At 38.5% G+C, this 19,752-nt stretch overlaps 1 protein-coding gene across 2 annotated transcripts; it reads right to left on the reverse strand.

Annotated features, from left to right (window-relative positions):
• Positions 1 to 16,732: 16,732 nt before the first annotated feature.
• Positions 16,733 to 19,039, reverse strand: LOC134675500 (uncharacterized). 2 transcript variants are annotated; one of them, XM_063533764.1, is made up of 4 exons: positions 18,928 to 19,039; positions 18,114 to 18,266; positions 17,833 to 18,009; positions 16,733 to 17,309 (listed from the first exon to the last, which is right to left on the reverse strand). In XM_063533764.1, exons 1-4 carry the CDS (start codon positions 18,958 to 18,960, stop codon positions 17,103 to 17,105), a joined length of 570 nt encoding a protein of 189 aa, XP_063389834.1. In that variant the 5' UTR covers positions 18,961 to 19,039; the 3' UTR covers positions 16,733 to 17,102. The 2 variants fall into 2 exon arrangements, with proteins under 2 accessions (XP_063389834.1, XP_063389833.1); XM_063533763.1 differs by lacking the exon at positions 18,928 to 19,039 and adding an exon at positions 18,623 to 18,733.
• Between the last annotated feature and the right edge of the window lie 713 nt (positions 19,040 to 19,752).

Raw genomic sequence — 19,752 nt, forward strand, 5'->3', positions numbered from 1 at the left:
AAGCAAAGTATGAAACAATTATAATTATTTCCGGGGCGCCCTGCCATTAACATTTAAGGGCGGTTTAAATATAGTTTTGGCAATTATTTTCACATTAACTACTGTTTGTTATTAATTAACAGAAACCAAAATTGCTTAGAAGGTCACTATAAAAGCACCACCAATAACACATTTGTAGTTTAAAATTAGAAAGATTGGTAATTTGTTTGATGTACCTATTTGTAGTTTGAATGCGGTACATAGTAATACCCATATAACCATTCCAGTCGCAGAATCATCAAAGTGGTAACTAAATGTCAGATGTGTCGTAACAGAGTCCACACAATGTGTCTAGAATTGTTTCGAAACAAAGTGTCGTCGCCGTGTGTACACTTTTCCGTAACAAGGTGTCGACACATTTGTGTGCACTTTGCGTGCGGTTTGCGACTAAATCTGACAGAAAATTTGTGACAGCAAATGTCAATATAAAATACCTCTTGAAAACCAAGGTTTGTCAAACTACTATTAGTGTCTCGTGTGCTCGTAAGTAATTCTAGTAAGTCATCATGGGCGATGCAAATGATAATAATCGACCAAAACCATATAAACACCCAACACCCGTCAACCTTATACAGAAAAGTTTTTAAAGAAATGCAATAAGCTACTTAGGTCAGCCAACGAATGCTCCAAAACGTTGTAGAGGGAAATGCTCGGAACACAATTTTTGACTCTGTAACTTGGTTTGGACAAGTTAGGAGGTGAACATATCAAAAGTCCCCGGCCGTAGCCCTTGAGCGGGGGAAAGAGAGGGGGCTTTGAAGGTCCCATTTTCCGGTTTTTCGATTATATCTCGGAAACTATGCATCTTAGCGACATGGCCACTTATACAAAATGAAAGTTAATTTAATTTGTTACAAGTTTATTCAGTCAATTTTTTCGATATGTTGAATAGTTTTTGAGATATCCGCTCTTGAAAGTTTATTTCATATTTCATTTAAGGTATCACATTGATACCATTCCACAAAATTTAAATAATTCTTTTTAGGGTTCCGTACCTCAAAAGCAAAAAACGGAATCCTTATAGGATCACTCGTGCGTCTGTATGTCTGTCCGTCTGAATACACAAAATAGTTCTTTACCTATAGATGACAGGAAAACCTATTAGAAATGTGCAGTCAAGCGCGAGTTGGACTTAATGTACGGAACCCTTAATACGCGAGTCCGACTCGCACTTGGCCGGTTTTTTTTAAACTCCTCTTGACGCTTAACCGCTGAACCGATTTCGTTGAAATTTGTTTTAAAAGTTTGTGTCCCGGAACAGGACATAGAATAGATCTTATAACCAAAATCATCTTTTGAAGGTGTGAAAAGTGGCGTGGAAATTTGTACGGGAAATCAATAACCGCTGAACCGATTTATATTAAATTTGGGATGGTCTACATCTTTGATTTAGTTAAAAATGATAAAAAAAACATGACTTCAAACCTAAACTTAAACAGTATTAACTTCAAGAAGTCAATTCTGAATTCCCCCCTACACCTCATTTCACACCTTTAAAGGATGATTTTTGAGATAACTTATTATGTCCTGTCTCGGGACTCAAAATATATGTGTACTAAATTTAAATTAAAACTGTTCAGCAGTTTAAGCGTGAAGAGGAGTTTAAAAGAAAGTAAGTTTATATGTGAACTTTGGAATGGTGTCAATGTGATAACTAAATTTGGTACTGCGCATTTATACGAAAACGATACCAAACATGGCCTCGTAGCTTTACTGTTGTAGAGGTCAAAATAAAATTGAGAGCCCTAAATTCTTATTACTTGACCAAACTTGTGTAGAAGGAAAAGGAAAAATAAAAGTCTTCGGCAGGAATATAAGACACAAATATATATATTTTTTTTTGCGTTACTATTTCAATCATCAAATATAAACATACCTTGATTATATTATTCTAGTGAGATCCTCATAGATAAACAAAAACATTTACTTAAAAAATTACAAGGTTGAAATGTCACGGAACTTGTGAGAGTAATATGTGAAAAATAAACTTTTATGACAAAAAAATCTGGACACAATTTAAGAAGCATCCAATTGCGTCGAGAAATCATCTGTATTTTTGCTTGTTTCATTACCTCCTCGCTTCTTTTTTTGTCCTTTGTATTCTGTAGCAATTTGTTAGATCTGAAAATAAAGATAACTTGCGTCGTCACGGATGTCGATTTATAGGTTTTAGGGAGTGCAGAATTCGAAAACTATGATCATTTTATATTCCAAGATGGCGGCTACGTATTTTGTCATAAAAGTCGTCATGGATATCGTTTTATAGGTTTTAGGGAGTGCAGAATTCGAAAATGATGACCATTTTGGATTCCAAGATGTCTGCCGTGCACTTTGTCATATAAGCCGTCATAGATATTGATTTATATGTGTTAGGAAGAGCAGATTTCGAAAATGATGACCATGACCAACAAAACGACATCCATGTCGACTTTTAACATAGTGCATGGCCGTCATCTTGGATTCCAAAATAGTTATTATTTTCGAAATCTGCGCTCCCTAAAATCTATAAAACGACAGCCATGACGACTTTTATGACATACTGCATGGCCGCCATTTTGGATTCCAAAATGGTCATCATTTTCGAAATCAGGGCCCCCTAAAACCTATAAAACGACACCCATGACAACTTTTATGACATAGTGCATGGCCGCCATTTTGGATTCCAAAATGGTCATCATTTTCGTAATCAGGGCCCCCTAAAACCTATAAAACGACATCCATGACGATTTTTATGACATAGTGCATGGCCGCCATCTTGGAATCCAAAATGGTCATCGTTTTCGAAATCTGCGCCCCCTAAAACCTATAAAACGACACCCATGACGACTTTTATGACATAGTGCATGGCCACCATTTCGGAATCCAAAATGGTCATCATTTTCTAAATATGCGCCCCCCAAAACCTATAAAACGACACCCATGACGATGACGACTTTTATGACATAGTGCATGGCCGCCATTTTGGATTCCAAAATGGTCATCATTTTCAAAATTGGGGCCCCCTAAAACGTATAAAACGACATCCATGACGACTTTTATGACACAGTGCATGGCCGCCATTTTGGATTCCAAAATGGTCATCATTTTCGAAATCGGCACTCCCTAAAACCTATAAATCGACACCCATCTCGACTTTTATGACAAAGTGTTTGGCTACCATCTGCATGCAAGACATTTCTATTATTTTTACGTACAAAAATGGCCCCCTGTCAACTTCCAACCGAGATTTAATCGATAATTTATTCGATTAATGTTCAGATTAATTCAATTTCAATCTATGTTAGGTCGACTAAACTAATCGTGATTAAAATTTGAGGATTAACCTATTTTTATTCCATTAATTAGTCGAATAAACAGTTAATCTATTAAGTCCCATCTCTGACCACGGCATTTTTACACTTTGAGAATATCTGAAAACAAATGAACACAAGGAGCCATTTTGCAAATCCAGTAACTTTGTTATTACTTTTGACAGCGCGTGTCATGTGTCTACACAGAGTCGACACAAAGTCGAAACATTTGCGACTACTTTGTGACTGCAATATTTCTCAGCCTTAAACCATATTTATACATCATAATTAACAAGTTTCGTAGTATGTAAAGCGTTATTTCTGTTATTTAAGTATAGTATACGCATCGAAGTACTAAAAATGCATGAAATAATATATTTATGAACACAGGCACTGAGAAGTAAACAATTTCATTTCCGGCTAAACTAAAACAATTTGGTGGCGCGTTGATTATATTACACTTAGTTTATCAAATCACTCGAGCAGTTTAATTCCCCATAATAATTTAAGTCCTATTGTAATATAAATGCAATCAATATATAATTACGTCTTGTAATCCGTTTTAGAGATGGCGTATTAATGTCACTTATTTTTATTTAACTATTTTTCCATCTGACAGTTTCCATTTGACAGGAACAAAATGAACGAATGAACGAATGATTTTGGCATAAAGTAGTCGCAAACTAGTAACAATGTGTGCACACGGCGACCACACTTTATGTCACTTTGTGTCATGTGTCGACCCTTCCCCATTTCTGGTAACTGTGTCGACACGGCGACGACTCTGCGACTGGAATTGTGACCGAAACAGACGGTGTCGACACAAGATGTGTCTACACCGCGTCGTAACGGCGACTGGAAATGGTTGTATGGGTAGAGCAGGCCGCGTAGCCAAGACGCCAATCGCTTACGCTTCGTAGCGATCGAAACGCAACTGTCACTGTCACACTAATATAGAAGAGTGATAGAGAGACATAATGCTTTTCGTTGTCGAAGCGATAGCGATTGTAACCTTGGCTAGGCCGGCATATCTGTAATCTTAATAAAAGTGTTGGATGTGCCTTTTTTGCGCAAATAATCTTAATTTAAGTAAATAATAAAAAGTCAGTAATAGGTATAAGAAAGACGACTTAGATCATCTAGGTTTTTGTCATGGAATATGGATTAGGGGAGCCAATAGATACATTCCTTAGCTATTAGAATTAGGAAAGAGACTAATAGACAGTTTTGTAAAAAAACAATAATTAACACTTATTTAGGTACCTTTAACCGCAATTCCCGAGAAATTTTCCAGAAAAATGCACTGCATAGCAAATCACTTCTTTTGTACCTGACAAATTTACATTTGCTGGTGGCCAATAGTGGAACTAAGCAAGCCTAGTAATAACTTACTCGAAAAATGCGACGGTAGAGAACTTTTCAACTGCATGATAAGTTTGCACGGGCTTTCTGCTGTGTAAGCTGAATTTTTAGGAATATTTACAGTACATTCTTGGCCTATTTTAGAATTTATGGGCTATTTAAGTAGAATTCGTTCTGGGTTAGGTAGAAAAGGACATTGACGTTTCGCAAAGTAGGTTTAGTTTAAACGAATCACAATTGTCTAGTGCCATTGAAAAGAAAAGACAGACGACCTGAAACGATATCGTTTCAAGATCTATTATATAGATGTAGATGTGTCAGTGTCAAAAGTGACGTTTTTGTTTGAAGAAACGTAACATTTGACACTGACATATATCTAATCCATATATCGTTTCTAGATCAATTAACTGACGTATGTTAAACTTCAAATAGGGCTGAGAAGATATTATTGTTATTTGTTAGGTAATCGGTAATCATCTATGATTATGGATTGTAAAAAAAAAAGAATTGTCATATTGAGTGATCGGTTATGAAAACGTTACAGAGAATGTGTTAAAATATTAACCAATAACCGGAAAGACATTAACTATGCAGAATAAAGGCCCACTTGCACCGTTCCACTTACCCAGGGTTAAGCGGTTAAACCGTTAACCTAGTGTCAAATTGTATGGGTAACCATGGAAACTCCAGATTTAACCGGTTAACCCCGGGTTAGTGGAATGGTGCAATTGGGCCTAACTTGAATAACACAGAAACTTGAACTCCATAAGACTACCGCGAAAACCGAAATTCGCAAATTGCGGGGATCTTTCTCTTTTACTCCAACCAAGGCGTAATTAGAGTGACAGAGAAAAATCCCCGCAATTTGCGAACTTCGATTTTCGCGGTTATAGCCCAGACGTACGAGACGACGTATCAAGGCTTTTGAAGAATGCGAAGACGGAGCAGGAATCCTCTACTGAACATTATACTGAAGAATGTGGTCCCTTAATCTCCTACTGTCTTCTCCATATTATGGACACTCTTCAGTATAATGTTCAGTAGAGGATTCCTGCTATATATAGAAACTTGAATCTGATGTCCATGATTTTTTTTGATCATGTACTAGTAGGGTCGCGAACTACTTATGTGCCGTTGGAATATTTTCAAAATTCGCTAAATTGATCACATGGGAACTTCTCATTTCCATTTCCAAAATATAATGATGATAATAATACCAAACTGATACATATACTTGAAGGCACTTCACATATGACACAGGTGGCGACATCTTTCGCCAGGTGTATTCAGACATAGCGCACAAATACCCGTAGTTTCATGATGAACGTGGGGCGACCCAAGCGAGGAAAGTAAACAAAAGCTATTTAGTTTGCGTCCGTGTTTACAGATGGCGCTGTTCTGGTGACATTAGTAGACGTGTAATTCATAAAGCCCCTACTACACGATCGGCTATTCTAAAAGGCCTTTACATACCTTGCAATAAATAGGGATTATTACTGCAATGTTCTGCCGCCAGAGTGCAGCACTAATGCACATTGTAAACCATAGAGTAACTTATACATACTAGGCCTTAAACAGTTTTTAGGGTTCCGTACCCAAAGGGTAAACCCTATTACTAAGACTTCGCTGTCCGTCCGTCTGTCTGTCACCAGGCTGTATCTCACGAACCGTGATAGCTAGACAGTTGAAATTTTCACAGTCCGACTCGCACTTGCCCGGTTTTTTTGACAAGTTTTCACTATGACAGTGATGCATCAAGACTGTTTACAGGTGGCCTGCCGCGAAATACGAAATTAGAAATTGCGTTATGTGTCTCTCTATCGATCGAATAGGCAAGAGTGATAGAGAGGCAGAAATCGAATTTTCGTGTTTCGCGGTAGGCCCTTTGATTGTGCTAGTGACACCCTCTACGTAACCTAGAGTTTTGCGTAATATTCATGTCTCATGTCGATTCAGTTTTAGGATTTTTAGGGTTCCGTACCCAAAGGGTAAAACGGGACCCTATTACTAAGACTTCGCTGTCCGTCCGTCCGTCCGTCCGTCTGTCTGTCACCAGGCTGTATCGCACGAACCGTGATAGCTAGACAGTTGAAATTTTCACAGATGATGTATTTCTGTTGCCGCTATAACAACAATTATACTAAAAACAGAATAAAATAAAGATTTAAGTGGGGCTCCCATACAGCAAACGTGATTTTTGACCAAAGTAAGGTAACGTCGGGCGTGTTCGGTACTTGGATGGGTGACCGTTTTCTTTTTGCATTTTTTTCCGTTTTTTTGTCATAATGGCGGAGACATGGCAAGCGCTGGTGGCCTAGCGGTAAGAGCGTGCGACTTTCAATCCGGAGGTCGCGGGTTCAAACCCCGGCTCGTACCAATGAGTTTTTCGGAACTTATGTACGAAATATCATTTGATATTTGCCAGTCGCTTTTCGGTGAAGGAAAACATCGTGAGGAAACCGGACTAATCCCAATAAGGCCTAGTTTCCCCTCTGGGTTGGAAGGTCAGATGACAGTCGCTTTCGTAAAAACTAGTGCCTACGTCAAATCATGGGATTAGTTGTCAAGCGGACCCCAGGCTCCCATAAGCCGTGGCAAAATGCCGGGATAACGCCAGGAAGATGAATGGCGGAGACATGGGCGAAGCGAGGTCTACAGTTCTCAGTGCCACTAGTCTACCTAATTCCAAAGACATATGTACCTTCGTATAAGATGAATAAAGTTTGAGAAAAAAACGTGCCTCGGAAATCAAGAAAAAGTCATTCTCGGATAGATGGCGCACACACCTTTAGTCTATTCTCGGCTAGATGGCGTGACGACACCGTTTCATATTTAACAATTGTAACACATAGATATCAGTTAATGAACATGGGTCAAAATGGTATAAAAATAATAAAATCATTTATCCATATATATATTCATTTTTTTGATAATTTTATACGTGTTTATTTTGAGTTATAGTCGTATGTCGATAGATGGCAGTAAATTTACAGTGACTACAACATTTACTAAGACAGGACCCCTCTATATATATTATTTTTGCTAATTCTGAACAGTCTACCTAATTGCGTTATTAGGGAAGACTCACGTTCGACCAGGTCGGGTCCGGGTCGGGTCCGGGCTGGAGCTTCCGAAGCTTACTTGTCTATGACAGACCGGTGATCACGTGATGCTTTCCATAGAAAACGGTGCGCCGGAAGCTCCGGCCCGGACCCGGCCTGGTCTAACGTGAGTAATTTTTTACATACAAACATGTATAACTTAACCTCGTCTGCTAAAGCTATTTATCTACACACATGTCATTAGTGCTCTATAATACGTTCAGAAACTGTAGGAAATGACAAGCTTTATTACAACCAATTTTACTATGAGAACTTTCTTATCTGTGGTAGTAGGAAAATTTGTACTTTAATGTACATAACGTTATAGATTTTTGTAGGTTATGAGTTTAAATTTGGAACAGCAGTCAAAACTCAAGTAGGTCTCTATTCTAGTATCCATAGATATTAAAACAGTTATCGATACGAAACGTCAATTTAGTATGTTTTTTAAATATAAACCGCACGACATTTGATCTCGAGTGACATGAGAATAGGGACTTCATTCTTTTGTCTAGAATTAAAAAAAAACTAAGGATGTGTGACATGCGTGAAAAAAGTTTTCATTCACCACCATTTGACGTACAGTTTATCTTTTAGTTAGTTTTAAGTATGTGTTTAGATAAAGTAGTGTATGTAACTGTACATAATTAGGCATTAAAACACTCGTGTGATCCTATTAAGAAACTCACTAACGTTCGTTTCTTAAACCCACACTCGTATTTTAATGCCTCTCATTATGTAGCAGTCACATAAACTACTATTGTAGGGGGTATTATGTGAAATATTGCCCTACAATTACTTTAATCGTCTCCTTTCAGCGCCGTAAGTAATGAACTACGCAAAATGGCGGTCGAACGAGCCATGTACGTTAACCTACTTTGGAATCGGTTAACTCTTTCGTTGCACAAAATAATTATAAATGCATTGGACATGGGTTTTTGTATTACAGTCGCCATTATATATATCCGAGCGGTCATGGCGCTCACAAATATCTGAACACGCCTCTATTGTCAGGGCGCGAGAGTGCGTGTTTAGATATTTTTGAGCACCTCGGCCGTTCCGATAAATCTGATGGCGACTGTACCTACCTATTCCCAACGACCCTACTCGTATTCCAATAAAATTTCTACTTTTATCTGAGCGTATGTTTTGTACGATTTATAGAAACGCCATCTACTCGACTGTAGGCCAAAGGTTATGGCGATGGCGCCATCGCTCGAAAAGATTGCACCATCTTTTTGGTATACTCTATTTTAATCTGTCGAAAGATGGCAGTAAATGTACTATAGCTACAAAATTTACCATTACAGCAACCTATACATGCTATTCTCTTTGGTGGTATGGTGGTATCAAAGACATATGTAACTTCGTATAAGATGAATAAAGTCTAAGGAAAAAACGTGCCTCGGAAATCACGAAAAAGTCATTCTCGGATAGATGCCGCACACATCTTTAGCCTATGCTCGGCTAGATGGCGTGACGACGTTTCATATTTAACAATTTTAATAGATAGATAATGAACATGGATCAATATTGATATAAAAATAATAAAATCATTTATCCATATATACACATTTTTTTGATAATTTTATACATTTCATTTTGAGTTTTAGTCGTGTGTCGATAGATGGCAGTAAATTTACTGTGACTACAAAATTTACAATGACAGCACCCCTCTATACTATCTATTCTTTTTGGTGGTAAAAAGTGAAATATTTCCTGGCGATTATTTCAATACCCGCCATTTGCTCCTTTCATCGTCCTTAAGTAATAAACCATGTACGAGTAAAATGGCCGCCAATGAGGCTATAAATTATTAACCTACTTTTTAATCGTTGCAGTTTCATCTATGTGCGAGATGAAAACCACTTTATCTACGTTGCAGTTCATGGAAAATAATGGTTGGAAATAATAAGTGGGTACCCTAAGTTTCTAATATTAATTTAGTACATAACTTCGCCTCACGGAAGAAAGAATGAGCGCGCCGCTTCGCCTTAAAGGTGAATTTACATTACGAAATTAGTGTCATGAAATTGGTTTCGTGACATTAGTTTTACCAACAGTTTCACGTGTAATTTAGTACTTTCATAATGCATGCATTAATTTCACGAATGCAAATCAGTTTCGTGCTCTGCGCGATTTTTTGATGAAATTAGTGTCATGCAACTAATTTCGTAGTGTAAATGCGACGTGAAAACTTAGTGTTGCGAAAGTGTCTGTGCTTTGCGGACGTGTAGCTTCGATGCTGATGCGGCCATGGTCACTGCTATACTGTGAATTTCACGACACTAATTATTTCACAAAATTACTTCCGCATATATCGAAACTACTTTCGTGAAACTGATTTCAACATGCATGACACTAATTTCGTAATGTAAATCCCGCTTAACTGGTCGGATTGTGTGCACACTGTTACCACACAGGCCCACTTGCACCATTCCACTTACCCGGGGTTAAGCGGTTTAACCGTCAACCCAGTGACAAATTCTACTGGTAACCATGGTAACTCCAGGTTTAACTGGTTAACCCCGGGTTAGTGGAATGGTGCAAGCGAGCCAGTAATCAAAACTGAACAGTGAACACAGACGCAAAGTGTAGTAACTGTTACGACACCTCTGACATTATTTTTTAGGGTTCCGTACCCAAAGGGTAAAACGGGACCCTATTACTAAGACTCTGCTGTCCGTCCGTCCGTCTGTCACCAGGCTGTATCTCACGAACCGTGATAGCTAGACATTTCACAGATGATGTATTTCTGTTGCCGCTATAACAACAAATACTAAATACAGAATAAAATAAAGATTTAAGTGGGGCTCGCATACAACAAACGTGATTTTTGACCGAAGTTAAGCAACGTCGGGCGGGGTCAGTACTTGGATGGGTGACCGTTTTTTTTTTGCCTTTTTTTGCATTATGGTACGGAACCCTTCGTGCGCGAGTCCGACTCACACTTGCCATTTCCATAGTATAATGAACTGTAGTGCAGCTGTCGTTGGAAATGGACTGTCATCTTTAATCTCGCTTAAGGGGAGGTCGAAATTGCTAAAACAACACTGATTCGTCCTTCGAACGAGTTAGCCGGTTGTTTATGTTTACGCCATGTTAATGACGTCACAGACCGCAACGTAAACGTCGTAAAAACGCTCCGCCGCTCTGTTGTTATAAAATTATAAATGCATTGTTTGGCTACAATGTAAACAAAGGATTGTAAATAAGTTCGTTTGGAAGTCACGCTAAACTTCCAAAAAGTGTCAAGAATACGTGACAGCTACTGTGTATAGAAATGAGCTTACGTAGGACGTAAATTTCGACTTGTATCGACAATTAATCGTGACACTGCGCCCGATTCGGATTTTGAAATAAACATCTATTAGATTTCTTTTAGACATCACCAAGATACGATAAAGATATGTTTAAGATCTAACCTGTCAAATTTGACATTTGCGCGATTCTGGAGATACTCTTGAACAATTTCCACAGGATACGACTTAGAGATCCAATTCACATCTCATAGATATCTTACTCTATCTAACGTAAGTGACATTGGTTGCCCGAATTACGCTGCAAAAGACTAGTTGATATCTAAACTATAACATATCTAGAATGGATTTAGTACGTATCGTCTCTTGTGAATATCTTTAAGTTCGAATACGGCAGACTGTATAAAATATCAATATGAGACCACAATAGGGAGTGTTACTGCAAAGTTCTGCCGCCAGAGTGCAGCACTAGTGCACGTATACGTACTAAACCATAGAGTTACTTATAACTACTGGGTCTTAACACTTAGGCCCACTTGCACCATTCCACTAATCCGGGAGTAAGCGGTTAAACCGTTAACCTAGTGTCAAATTGTACTGGTAACCATGGTAACGCCAGGTTTAACCGGTTAACCCCGGGTTAGTGGAATGGTGCAAGTGGGCCTTACTTAGGTTTTTTTGACAAGTTTTCACTGACATTGATCCATCAAGGCGGTTTGTTTACAGGTGGCCTATCGCTAAACGCGAAAATCGAAATTTCGTTATCTGCCTCTCTGTCGATCGAATAGGCAAGAGTGATAGAGAGGCAGAAACTGAACTTTCGATTGTCATGTTTCACGGTAGCCCATGTAATATTCCCTATTATGAACATCGAATGGCTTTTCCAATCGTAGCGCTCCGTAGCGTAGCCCGTAGCAGTTATTTTCCATGTTGTAGCAACTTTGACGTAGAGGCCTGATGTAGGTAAGTTCCTAATTGCACCTAAGGGCACCCTGTAGTTTAGACTTAAAATGTTTTTGAGGTGGAAATACTACACATTAGTACACAATATGGCCCATTGCATAGTGTGTGCTCTCAACCATCGCAAGGCCGTCTCGCTGGTCCAGCGCTGGGCCATCGTGTAGAGGAGCTGTAATCATCGCACGGCCATCACGCTGGTCCAGCGCTGGGCCATCGTGTAGAGGAGCTGTAATCATCGCACGGCCATCTCGCTGGTCCAGCGCTGGGCTATCGTAGAAGCCATTACATCTTTGTTAGAATAGTAAAACCGGCCAAGTGCGAGTCGGACTCGCGCACGAAGGGTTCCGTGCCATTACGCAAAAAACGGCAGAAAAATCACGTTTGTTGTATGAGAGCCCCACTTAAATATTTATTTTATTCTGTTTTTAGTATTTGTTGTTGTAGCGGCAACATAAATACATCATCTGTGAAAATTTCAACTGTCTAGCTATCACCGTTAATGAGATACAGCCTGGTGACAGACAGACGGACAGACAGACAGACAGACGGACCGAGGAGTTTTAGTAGGTAATAAGATCCCGTTTTTACCCTTCGGGTACGGAACCCTAAAAACCAGAGCGAAGTTACGAGCAAAACTAGTTCATAAATGAGAAGCTACGATTATTCCACGCCCTTGAATATTATTGGAAATATAAATGGAACTCGCAAATTATACTCTATTTCTTTACCGCTAAGATCAATTTCACAATGACATTTCTAAATTAAAGTAGCGAGGAACGATCAGCTGTTTTTCCCTTCATTGAAATTTGAAGTATGTTTGACCACAATACGGTTTATATTTGAATGACACGTAGAAAACAAGTTTGATATTTTTTAACACGAATGATGAATGGATGACAATGCGATACTTTATTGATTCGTTGACGATCATCAATTTAAGTTAACGTTTTCTATGAATTGATCATAGAAATTGAGCATAGTTGTGCCCGTGGTTTTGCCCGTGTAGAACCAGCCATGGTAATAGGTATATTCTGAATACAGTATTTCGTATTTTCCAGTCTGCTAACCTTACATTTTGGTACAGTTTTGCGAGGCGCCCCGTATCTTTTCGGGTTGCGCACCCAAAGGGTAAAAACGGGACCCTATTACTAAGACTCCATTGTCCGTCTGTCTGTCTGTCACCAGGCTGTACCTATCTCATGATAGCTTGACAGTTGAACTTTTCACAAATGATGTAGGCCTATTTGTTGCCGCTATAGCAACAAATACTAAAAAGTACGGAACCCTCGGTGGGCGAGTCCGACTCGCACTTGGCCGGCTTTATCTTCTATTTTCCTAGCTTTACGCCTCAGTGTCAAATACCTACACAGCAGACCATGACGACTATGGAAGGTAGAGATGAGGAAAACAATCTTCATGTATTAAAAAGTGTCCCTCAAAAACATTAAATAGGCCGCGCCGCGGCGCCACTGTGCATCGCGAACCAATTTTTGACGGTCTTTTAGCCTTGTCGGTAGTGACCCCGCTTATGAAGCAGGAGGTCGCGGGTTCGAATCCCGATAAGAGTATTTATTAGCTTTTTATTATTTGTATTTGTAGGTATTTAATACCAATATTTAAATTAATATTGATATACATATGTAAGTTGAAAAAGATAGAGAACAGAAATTGTGATGACCAGCATCACTGGAGGAGGCCTTCACCCTCACAGGAGGGGTTGTTGCAGAATAAATTACAAGAAAAAAATATAATTACTTACTACTTATTACATAACCAAGCATAATAGAACATTGATTTGAGGAATATTAAATATTATTGTAATACTAAACCTAATGTAAATTTAAGTTTATAATATTGTGTTTGTTTTACCGGCGAGAAATAAAAGGCTCTTTTTTGTTTTTCGTTTTTAATATTAATATAAAAGTAAAATATAAAAACACAAAACAAAATAAAACACCCGAACACATTTTTATATATGTATAATGTAGTGGCGGATTTGCAGTCTTTGCCGCCCTAGGCCCCAGGCCCTGTAGCCGCCCCTTTCTCAGCACCCATCATATTGACTACATTTTGAGTTATTTCTTGTTAACATCAGCGAATGTTTTGTCACAATTTGCCTGCATCTGACCCTTGATCCAGTCTCTAGGTGTTGGTTGAGACTCTTCGCTATGAGACCGTCCGCTGAGACGACTATCGCAACAATGATCGTCGAGTCAACATCCCACATGGCGGTAATCTCGTATATAAAGTATTACTTACCTAAGTATCACTAGTGAGATTGAGTTGGATATCAAAACCTGAGTGTGCGCGCTGCGCGGTAGTTTTCAGCGAATGCGAGTTCTTAGTTCGGGGCGAACTATTAGTAATTAAGACAATAACTTGGCATTTATCCTATTCATTTTAGTTTTGGTTTTGGCTGCGGCGTAACGTTTATTTTTATATTTTGCCAGAAAGTGGGCTCGCATAACTACGTACATATCGATAACATTTTTTAATATATGTTTGAAATGGTCGACACATCCAACTTTTATCAATGCTCCTTTTAGTCATTCTTGCGTAATTTCACTGATCGTCTCCATATTGGTTAAAGCTTTGCTTATTACTCTTAACATACATTTCTCTATCATTTTGGTCAGATTGAATAGATCGTCACTAGCATAAATTAACCCGCCGTATAAATCCATTTTATCGATTACGTCGTTTCTCACTAACAGTTTTCCCTCATTAGGACTCATTTGTATGAGTTTTAAACAATTATTGCATTTTACGATTTTTCGCAATTTGCGGACGATGTACCCAGCAATGTAAGACTGAACCGCGTCACTGGTTTACAGCCTCGTTGTAATCATGGTCTTCATAACCATGAATCAATGGTTACCAGATCCTTCGCTCCTAGTAAGTTCTTCAGCAAATCCTTGCCGGTAACATTACAACCGGGCGTATTAGGGAAAAACGAGACGCCAATCGGTAAACTTGTGCAAACATTTTGGGATCAGGGTGATCGTTTCCTCCACACGAATATCTCATGACGGAAAAAAAACCGAGACGACTATCGCAACAATGATCGTCGAGTCAACATCCCACGTGGCGGTAATCTCGTATATAAAGTATTAGTAGGTATCACTAGTGAGATTGAGTTGGAAATCAAAACCTGAGTGTGCGCGCTGCGCGGTAGTTTTCAGCGAATACGAGTTCTTAGTTCGGGGCGAACTACTAGTAATTAAGACAATAACTTGGCATTTTTCCTGTTCATTTTAGTTTTGGTTTTGGCTGCGTCGTAACGTTTATTTTCATATTTTGCCAGAAAGTGGGCTCGCATAACTACGTACATATCGATAATTTTTTTTGATACTTGTTTGGAATGGTCGGCACATCCAACTTTTATCAATGTTTCTTTTTGTAATTCTTGCGTAATTTCACTGATCGTCTCCATATTGGTTAAAGCTTTGCTTATTGCTCTTAACACACATTTCTCTATCATTTTGGTCAGATTGAATAGATCGTCACTAGCATAAATTAACCCGCCGTATAAATCCATTTTATCGATTACGTCGTTTCTCATTAACATTTTTCCCTCATTGGGACTCATTTGTATGAGTTTCAAACAATTATTGCATTTTACGATTTTTCGCAATTTGCGGACGATGTACCCAGCAATGTAAGACTGCACCGCGTCACTGGTGACAGCCTCGTTGTAGTCATGGTCTTCATAACCATCAATCAATGGTTCACCATTATCTAGTATATGGTCGAGGCTTTCCAGCCATGCTTGCTTAGCCTCGTTTGAACCAGTTACCATATCCTTTGCTCCTAGTAAGTTCTTCAGCAAATCTTTGCCGGAAACGTTACAACCTTTCGGAGGGCGTATTAGGGAAAAACAAGACGCCAATCGGTAAACTTGTGCAAACATTTTGGGATCAGGGTGATCGTTTCCTCCACACGAATATCTCATGACGGAGAGAAATCTCTGAAAACAAGTCAAAATTATTATTCAATAAAAAATATAGGACCTCGGGTCTCAAACTATCTCCATAATTTTATCTAAATTGGTTCAGCGGTTTAAGCGTGAAGAGGTAACAGACACACTTTTGCATTTATAATAGTACTAATATTTATATGGCTATGTTCGTTTTTTTAGCATTAGAAAGAAGGTAAGCGATAAAAAACGTCCACAGCCCAAAGTTACGCCTCATTTCAAAAGAATTAAACCCAAAAACACCAGGCAGAAATATATTGATGGGTACATTAAGTATATGGACTAGGTAGGAACTGTATCCTAAAAAAATATGTGCCACCTGTCATGCTTAACGGAGCTCTCTTAGACAGAGTACAGAGTTTCAAGTACCTAGGGCATATTGTTACTGCGGACCTCAAGGATGATGTGGATATGGAGCGGGAGCGGAGGGCGTTGTGCGTAAGGGCGAACATATTGGCTCGCAGGTTTGCTCGTTGTAGTAGTGACGTGAAGATAACGCTTTTCAAAGCGTACTGCACGTCGCTGTACACGTGTGGCCTGTGGGCGGACTACACGCAAAGAGCGTACAACGCGCTCCGCGTCCAGTACAATAACGCATTCAGGGCGGTGTTGGGGCTGCCCCGCTACTGTAGCGCTTCGGGCATGTTCGCGGGGCCCACACGGCCTGTTTCCACGCCATCATGCGCGTGCGCGCAGCTGCGCTGGTGCGGCGCGTGCGGGCCAGCGCCAACACTGTCCTGGCGATGATCGCAGATCGGCTTGACTGTCCTTATATTGTGCACTGTTGCAACAGGCATGTAAGGACAGGTGTAGGTTAGTTTTGTATGTATTGTTGTGTTTTTGTGTATATATTGTATATCATTATTCTTTAATGTGATTTGTAAATTTTTAAATTTTATTGTTAATTTTAGTAAATTATATTTAAATGTAATGTTATTAATGTTGTGTAATCAAAATGTAAATAATGTAAAAATATGAGTACAATTAGCTTGAATTAATGAATTATAATTTATTTTTTATTTTTAAAAAGGCTTTCTGGACTTTCTCCAAAAGTAAGGCAGCATACATGATGCAGATTCCATACAAGCAGATTCATATTCATTGGATTACATAATTAGTAATTATTAATTACCTCCAACGGATCTTGAGATAGGGTTGCTGTCATCAAATACTTGTAATCACATGCAACATTCAGCATATCCAAAATTTCAAGTGTTGCCCGTAAAGTTACTTTTAATCCAGTTAACGTGCTCCTTGACACAGGTATTTTTTTTTCGAGCTTTTCCCAGTCTGCAAGGAATTCTAAAAATTCCTGGATTGCCTGAAAAAAGTATTTCTTCATTAAGTAAACAAGCTTCAAAGCTATACAATGAAATATTAAGAGGAAAGGGGACGGCCGCTTCTCTACACAAAAGTATAGTCAGTAGTAGACATTTACAGATATTAGTAAGGAGCAAAAAATATATTCCATACAAATTTTTAAATGTTCCTAATTTTTATATTAAACTAAAAATTACAGTATAGGCTGTATAGGTGCCAAGGGATATATTCAGGTTGCGAGGCGGCGGCGGTTCCGGCATATTAACATTAACACATAATATTCACTACCAGCAACGCATAATTATATTAATTCTAATTATAATCGGCATAAATTATTCTTCACTATAAGAGGTATCTACTAACAAAAATACATTAAAAGGTTGGCTACTTCTGGTTTAAGGCACCATCCGGCCGGTCTTTCTTTATGACGGTCTTCCCTTAAATGTTATAGTGAGTAGACGGACTTAGCTGATAGACGGTCTTCTCCGCATTGACCTTAATTTTAATCGCCAACTATTTCTTACCTTTCTTCGTCTGCAATTTTCATTCACGTACAGAGCATCTCTTGGTATACGCGAAGACATAGCTTGTATCAAATTGAATACAAGATCAATAAATTTTTGTGTTGCAGTTGAATCCTTCAATTCCTCGCAATAGGGTTGATAGTGAGCCATGGCGACCGAAATTTCGTGACCAAACACCTGTTTTTATAAGATTAATAATATTAGTTTTGATGAGCCGAAAGTCCTACGAAATAAATCCGGACAATCAATGAAAATTATTGATTATATTTATAGGTACATACTTCAGTTGCAAGAGGAACATTCATTACTTGAAAACCTTTCGGTTTCAAATGCGCTGGTGTTAACTTGTAAGCGATTTTTAAGTTAGGCTGACGATAATTCTCTTCCTCTAATACCGCTTCCCAATGTCTTTTTTTCACAGTTCCGTAAGGGGTCTGAAAAAAGAATATTACATTAGTTTGACTTCGTATTATCATTTTATACAAGGCGAAATTGTTATCTCTGACCAAACTCAGAGGGGTGAATATAGGTCATACTTAACAACTTATACTATGGGACCAGCCCCGAAATCGTGAAAAAAAATCTGCTGTCTCATACATATTGCGGTGAATCAGTACAGTCAATGTTTTCTATTAAACAGGCGATTTCTTTTTCGTGATTTCAGGGTTGGCTATAGTAAAAGTTGTTCAGTATGACCTACATATTCACCCCTCAGAGTTTGGTCAGATATAATAATTACACCTTGTATATTTTTAAAATTATCATTACTCATGCATTACTCTTAATTAACCTTGAACTCTTGTAGCTTATCATCCAAAGTAGATGTTCGAAAACATTTCACTAAATGATTAAAATCTGAAATCATCCATAACCGTCGTGAGCAGTCACAAGGGTGTTCACAGCTAACAGTGTCTTCATTTACACCGAATATTTTCCATACTCCTCGGTTCCAAGGTGCACCGTCCATCACGACAGCATCAACACAAATTCCGCTGTTTTCCATTAAAACAATACACTCTAAAACTAGTTTATGTAGCGGTTCGCTTTTGCATGAATTTTTCGATAAAAAGCAACCTAAGGCTTGAACCCATCTACCTCGAAAAGGCACAAACTTGAACACCAAAGCATGGTCCGCTGTTGTATTTTTTAAATTATCTGGAGTGTGTTGCCCCAGGTCAACAAAACCATTAAATTTCATGGTTTGAGAATCAAAATAAACGCCTTCACTTAATTTCATTTCATCCACTAAAATAACTCCTCGTTTCTCCTCCTTCTTCATCGCCTCACATCTTTCTTTTAAACTAAAGAAAGTAGAGGATTGGAATCCATATGCAGAACAGCTGATTTTGCTGAGATACTTATTTAAAGTTTGTACAGAAGGAAGGGGTAAAATATTTCTTTTACGTATAAATTCATACGTATTCCTGCTTTTTATACGTATCAACATGCACTCATAAATCCATTCTAACGTATATCGACGACCTTTTGTATTATTTTTTTTCGCGGCTTCAAAACATGATCTCACGGCATTTTGAAATTCTTCAGGTAGTTTTGAAATAGATGCTTGTACTACGGTATCAGATTTCTTTGCACACTGCGCCTTAGCCAAGGAAATTTTCTCTCTTAATTGGATATTCTGCAATTATATGAACGGTCGATATGAAATTCGTTACTCAAGTAGGTACAATGTATAAAGTTATAAGCCGACAAGATATTGTAGTAATTAAAATGTGGCAACATCTTAGTGTCGTCCCGTTTTCTTAGATTGATTTGAAAGGGACGACACTACGATGTTGCCACTTTTTAATTTCTACAATTTCTTGTTGGTCTATAAGCGGGTGTGCGAATAAAAAACAACAGCTAAGTAAAGTGGTATCCAGACGGGACTGATCAAATCGGTTGATTTTATCAGAAATGAAA

The sequence above is a fragment of the Cydia fagiglandana genome, chromosome 22 (genome assembly GCF_963556715.1).
Source record: "Cydia fagiglandana chromosome 22, ilCydFagi1.1, whole genome shotgun sequence".
Classification (NCBI taxonomy): domain Eukaryota; kingdom Metazoa; phylum Arthropoda; class Insecta; order Lepidoptera; family Tortricidae; genus Cydia; species Cydia fagiglandana.

Bases quoted from the DNA above. Each gene is read 5' to 3' on its own strand.
- LOC134675500 (XM_063533763.1), bottom strand. From the start codon at position 18,697: ATGATTTCAGATTTTAATCATTTAGTGAAATGTTTTCGAACATCTACT. The intron at 18,010-18,113 runs GTATGTACCTAT...TTATAAAAACAG, and splicing joins ATGTTCCTCTTGCAACTGAA to GTGTTTGGTCACGAAATTTC. The intron at 17,310-17,832 runs GTAAGAAATAGT...TACTTTTTTCAG, and splicing joins AAAATTGCAGACGAAGAAAG to GCAATCCAGGAATTTTTAGA.